At 41.5% G+C, this 6,451-nt stretch overlaps 1 protein-coding gene across 1 annotated transcript in view; it reads right to left on the reverse strand.

The window, feature by feature from the left end:
- Positions 1-1,304: 1,304 nt before the first annotated feature.
- KCNG4 (potassium voltage-gated channel modifier subfamily G member 4) overlaps positions 1,305-6,451 on the reverse strand; it is a 7,977-nt gene continuing 2,830 nt past the window's right edge. Inside the window, exon 2 of the mRNA XM_015810468.1 lies at positions 1,305-2,087. Coding sequence (XP_015665954.1) covers positions 1,305-2,087 — 783 coding nt within the window. The remainder of the gene's footprint in view (positions 2,088-6,451) is intronic.

Below are 6,451 nucleotides of genomic sequence, written 5' to 3' on the forward strand. Positions count from 1 at the left end.
AATGTGATATATGAGTAAATAAATAAATAGGCCAATTTCTAGGCCTTCCAAAATGTTGCCCGGACATATTTCTATTATGACTATAGGTATGTGTATGTAGACTGAAAGAAGCCAGTTTCAGATGGAGTAGCCATAGTTTTAAAGTTTATAAAACTCTGCTGGCTCTAGAAGAAATTTTAAAAACTTCACTGTCTTCTATAACTTGAAAATGTTCTCCAGCATTTTCAAGCAGACCTCAGATTGCCCTAAGTTTTTCTTCTTCTTTCGGTGTGGGGGAAGGGAGGCATCCTATTAATTTGAAAGCTTTTACAGAGTCTGATGACTTGGGAAAAAAAAGACATTACATTTAATTTAAAACCGATGTTTCATTTGTTCAAATTCCCCATTGTTTGATTCATTGTTTAAAATGTTGCCTCTCTGGTGATTTTTATCCTGGTTGCCCTACTTTGGGGGCTTCACACTACTCAAAGCCAGGTATAGCTCCTTTGGGAAGAAAAGGGTTGCAAAAAAACATTTGCTGTCTGCAGTGATAGGGAGGGGGGAAAGGAAGGGAAGGAGAAACGGGGGAAGAGAAGAGAAACGAGGAGAGAGAAGAGAAGAGAAGAGAAGAGAAGAGAAGAGAAGGAGAGGAGAGAAGGGGAGAGGAGAAAAGGAGAAGGAGAAGGAGAAGAGGAGGGAGATGAAAAATAGAGGAGAGGAGAGAAAGAGGAAGAGGATAGAAGAGAAGGCGAGACAAGTGGACAATATAAAAACTAAGATGATTAGGAGGGCTATTTCTTCATCTTTTGGTTTATGCCTTGTCTAAGAGGCATCTGATATATACTAGATTCTAAATGGGCTGAATCTGCACATCACTGCATCACAAACAAATTAACCCAAGCTAAATCTAACCAAGCTTAGGAATATTTCGTGACAGTTTAGTGCAGAGTTTTTCCTGGGACTAAAACTTCTATCATCTATCTAACCAGTCAAATGGAGGCGATGGGACACCCAATCCTACCCTCCAAAAATTCCCAGTTTGCAGAAGGCTCTCTGAGGACCACAACTTGGTAGGCCCAAAGAGCCAGATTTCTCTTAGATGTTGAAGACAGCAACAGCCTTTGATAGTTTCCATTCTACCCTTTGGATGGTAATCTTGTCTATTTCTGCCTGGTCTCACTCAAGCATCTGTGGTTGCACCTGAGCATAAGCTGCTGGTTGGAAGGGTGGGTTGAAAGAGCTGGAGACTACCTATCATCTTTGGGAAGCCCGGTGGTGGTGGTGGTGGCGGTTTTGAAGTCCACATTCTGTGGCAAAGGAGAGCCTTATCCCTTGAAAATGTACTTGATGGGGTACTCGCTTTCGTCCGAAGCAAAGCTTTCGCTCTCGTTGAAGGTATCTCTTTCACTGATTGTGTTGGCACTTCTTATTCTCGTGAGTTGGGCATGCAATCGCTTGTGCCGTTTCCTCAGTTCTGCGTAGGAATGGGAGAAGGTATGGAAAATGGAGGTAGCTGGAAAGGCCATAATGAGAATCCCACTCAGGATGCTACTGAGAGCCACCATCTGGCCTGGAATGCTCCTTGGGACCATGTCCCCATACCCCACCGTAGTCATGGAAATGATAGCCCACCAATAGGAGGCCGGGATGCTGGTAAACTCCAAGACCTTGTCCGATTCGTTCTCTGCAAGGTAGACCAGGGGAGAAAACAGCGTGATGGCCACGCACAGGAAGAGGATCAGGAGGCCAAATTCACGAGCACACCTCTGCATGGTGAGACCTAAGGTTTGCAAGCCCAAAGAATGCCTCGCCAGGCGCATGACGTACAGTATCCTCAGCGCCCTTAAGACCCGTAGTACCAAACCCACTTTCTCAAGATACGAACTCCCGCTGGGACGGTGGTCGTTCTCCGAAACTTCGTCATCCAGCATGATGAGGGAGACGTAGTAAGGAGAAATGGCCAGGAAGTCGATAACGTTCAAGGGCCCTTTGAAAAACTGACATTTGCTCTTTGCTTGAATAAACCGAAGGCAAAACTCCAGCGAGAACCAGGCTACGCAGATGGTCTCTATGATGAAGATGTAGTAGCATTTTGGGGAACATTCACCCTGGAGGCAGAAAAGGAGCAGGGAAAAAGCCAAAATAATGTTAGTGTCAAGTCTGCTAACATTGGATGTTATTGCTTGACATATGTGAAGAAGCAAACATATCTTATTTAGCCTACATATTGCTTCAAGAGCAAAAGCAGGCATTGCGGGCCATATGAGGGGGGAGGAATGCCTGTGAATAACAACATTATCTTAGCATAGCACAGCCAAGGTCAAAGCAACAGCAGTCTGTAATAACAGAGATGAGACAGGAGGAAGATTCACACCTCTGTTTAATTGGAGCATATGATTGATGACTGTGAAAGGAGGGAGGGAGTTGTGCTTGTCGCGAGAGCTAGGATGGGGGGGTGTTTCAGTCTTTGGCTTTCCTTTGTTCATGCTGGATTATGTAACCCATTAAAGGATTCTTTAAGGTAATTAAGCCTCAAAGTTCTTTGAAAAGTTATTTCTTTCGGAACCATGTCAGTTAGTATCCTGCAGTTTTATTGTATACCAGTTTAATGAAAAGAAAGACTAGGAGCGACATGACAGCAGTCTTCCAATATTTGAGGGGCTGCCACAGAGAAAAGTGGGTGAACTTGTTCTCCAAAGCATCTGAAGGCAGGACAAGAAGTAACAGGTGGAAGCCTATCAAAGAAAGGTCTAACGTAGAAAGAAGGAGAAATTTCCTTAGAGTTAGAATAATTGTCAGTGGAACGACTTGCCTCCTGGAGTTGTGGGTACTCCAACACTGGATAGCCATTTGTCTGAAATGGTTTCCTGCTTGAGCAGAGGTTGGACCAGAAGATCTCTAAGGTCCCTTCCAATTGTTATAGACACCCCAAACTCTTATCTTCCTATGAAAATAATTTCTACCGATCTCTATCTCTATCTGTCTATATCTGTCAGGCGTGAAAGATCAGGTCTATAGTTGAAGATTCAGTTAAACTGATCTATTGCTAAAAGCCTCTGTACATGAATCTTCTCAACTAATGGTTGGCACCTGGTTAGAATTAGATCAGAGTTAATGGCACTCAAGAGGGGTTGGGTTTAGTTTGCTGGTGGCTATATAGGGATTCTAGGCTAATCCCTCTTTTCGCTCCACCCCCAGAATGGTTCGGCCATTCTTTCTCCTACAACATCTCTCTATATCTATCCAGGCTAAAATGCACAACTCACTGAACCTTCTTAAACAACTCAAAGGCATTCTAACAGCAGTGAAAATATGGCCCTATCTTAAAACAAGAACCATGAAGAGACATTAGCTCATTCCTTTTCATTAACCCACTCTTTTAGCTGAAGGATTTCCATCACTTACAATAAGATGCACTATAACAATTTCCTTCCTGATGGTGTTCAGGGCATGAAGAGCAATGAACTTAATATTGTCGTCTTTGGGAAAAGTCATATAATTCAGAAGCAAAATATGTTTCTTGCTCATAGGGACTCCCTTGTTGCACCCAACTAAAGAAAGATGAGGTACCAATGGCGAGGTTTTTTAGGGATATGCCATGCCCAATGAACTATCTGGTTCAATAGAAGCAGAATTGGCAGTTTTGACCCATGTATTTATTTGTATGGTCCCTGAAGCATCCTGAGCATTTTAGAACATTTGCAAAAGCAAATCAAGAGCCTTTCCAGCTTGAGATCCGACAGCATCCAAGGAAGACCAACAACTGAGCAGAAAGCCATCTGGTGTTGATATTGGGGATTCCTGGGAAACATCCCCCTTGCTCCTCACTAAATGTCACATCCCAGAATTCCCTGGAGAACAACCCCATGTGGGTGATCTTATCTCATGGTCTAGCCTCCTGCCAGCCAGATGCTATATTTGGAACGTTATAAAGCTCTTTTCCTGTGAAAATAACATCTATCTATCTATCTATCTATCTATCTATCTATCTATCTATCTATCTATCTATCTATCTATCTATCTATCTATCTATCTATCCATCTATCTCAATCTACCCATCCATCTAGTCTAGAGTATCTGTCAGCCTCTACTGTATCTCCATCCCTATGAAAATTATGATGCCAGTATCCAAAGCAAAATTATGCTCTTCCCTACAAGCTCTGTAAATTTAATGTAAACAATTAATTAACATTCATTCCATTCACAGCACAAAAGAAAAAATGAAATGGATAAAGCTGTACAAATTATCTAGCACTGCTCAAGTGACAAGCGTCAACATTCGTAAGAAGTAAACCCTGCAATGCAGGGGTGATGGTTGCGTTAGAATTTTTATTGCAAGGATGTAGATTGGGCATTGCTGGCATTTTTTTTTAATTGTGTACTTTTAGAAAATGTATTCCTTGGAAGAAGATCTGCTGGAGAGGGTTAGCTGAAAGTTCTAGAAGGACCAGTTGGTCATAAATATTTACTCTGCCCAGACTGACACCTTCCAGAATGGATGAAACTGGTGTATTCAGAATAAATTGTGGATGACGGGGTTTCTAACACATCTGGAAAAGATTTTTTTTTCTGAAAAAATATGACAAATAAGGAGATGAATGAGTCAACATTGTTTGTGTGTGTTCCTCTTATTCTCAGCAGAGAAATCTCCCACCCTATAAGGCATGCTAGTAAGACACTCTTGACCTCAAAGCACATTTTATTCATGCGAAGTTGGTAACTCCCTCACTCTGATTTCAAAAGTGGGCTTTGCACGTGCACTGAATCCTTGTTGTTACTCCCATCTCTTTGAATAAATATATAAGGAGACCCAAATCCAATTGTCTTCAGTGGTAATCTGACTCCTTTCAACCTGTAATCTTTGAGCATCGTGTGTGGTGCAGACTAGAATTCTTTCCCTGAAACTGGCATATCCAGGGAAATTCCTTTTTCGATGTGAGGTCTGCCCAATTGTAAGAAAGGAGCAATTTCATACTGTCCACCATGCTGAGAGAACATAGCTCCCATTTCTATATTTGTAGGAAGTTCTGAAAAAGCATACCATCATGAAACATTTATAGGTTTGGTACAGAATGGAGAGTCTGTTTTACCTACATTCAACCTGTAAAAGAGATATTGAAACACTGATAAAAGGGTTGCCTGTTTGGATCCCAAAATGAAATGTAAGGTTTCCTTTGAGTTAAATTCAACCCCAAAAGTGCAGTTTTCTTGCCAGCTATACAGAAATTGTTTGTCACTTGCTTTCTTCCAGATTTTCTGGTCTATGTGGAACCCAACCAATTTTTGGCAGTCTTCCAACCAAGAGTTAATCAGGTTGGTCCCTCCTTAGTGCTTTCAAGATCAATCAAGGGATCTGGATATAGGTGACTTTGGATAGATAAATGCAGTTATAGATGTCAGCAATAAAGACGGAATACAGAATAACAGAGTTGGAAGCATCTTGGTGTTTTTTTAATCCAATCCTATACTCAAGCAGGAGAGCCTATGCTATTCTGGACAAATGGTTGTCCACTCTCTTCTTGAAAACCTTCAGTGATGGACCACCCACAACTTCTGGAGGCAAGCTGTGCCATTGGTTAATTGTTCTCACTTTCAGGAAATTTCTCCTTAGTTCTAGGTTGGATCTCTCTGTGATAAGCTTCCACCCATTACTTCTTGTCCCATCCTCAGATGTTTTGGAGACTAGATCAACCCCCTCTTCACTGTGACGGCCCCTCAAACATTGGAAGAATGCTAGTATTTCTAAATATGATGGTTTTAGCCCCAAGAGTGAATGAGTGAGAATCAGTTTTGAGCTCAAATCTTCTGATTGTCTAACTAGGGAATAAAAAAAAACACCTGGATGGATTAACAACGTGTTGAAGGTTGATATCCTCCTTCCTTAAAATTGCTAGCGATTTTTACCTCAATAAATAAATGATGGGGCATTTGACGTTCTTCTATCACTTTACCATCTGAAATGACTGAAGCTTCTCGCAGATGCCTCCCTATTACAAGGGCCTCTGAGTCACATTTTTCTGCATTGCTGGTTATATTTGAATAATTAATCCAAGCTAAATCAAGCCACGCAAGGTGAGAACTGGGCAAATTAAAAAAAAAACTATTAGTAAGAAGCTACAGTATGTAGCAGCACCAAATGTAAGCCTAACATTTTCCCTTTTCCTTGAGTGATAAATCCATTAGCCCCAGTAAGAACAGTTCTTTATGGATCACCGGGAAGGTTTTATTTAGTAATGCTATTTAACAGCAAAGGTTATACAACTACCTCACCCCCACACACACACAACCCCAAAGCAGAAATCTGATTTTAGAAAGCATTAGGACATTTTAAAAAGGGAGTTTCACCTAAGAAGAAAATATCTTTTAAGCTCATTTCTGTGGCACAGGGGCAGGGGAGGGGGGAAGAGAGAGAGAGATTAGGATGCAACCGTTTTGATGGGATATGACCGGCAATGTGATAGGATCGCTAGCA

Source organism: Protobothrops mucrosquamatus, unplaced genomic scaffold (genome assembly GCF_001527695.2).
Source record: "Protobothrops mucrosquamatus isolate PMUCROS unplaced genomic scaffold, P.Mucros_1.0 scaffold_38, whole genome shotgun sequence".
In the NCBI taxonomy this organism is placed as follows: Eukaryota; Metazoa; Chordata; class Lepidosauria; order Squamata; family Viperidae; genus Protobothrops; species Protobothrops mucrosquamatus.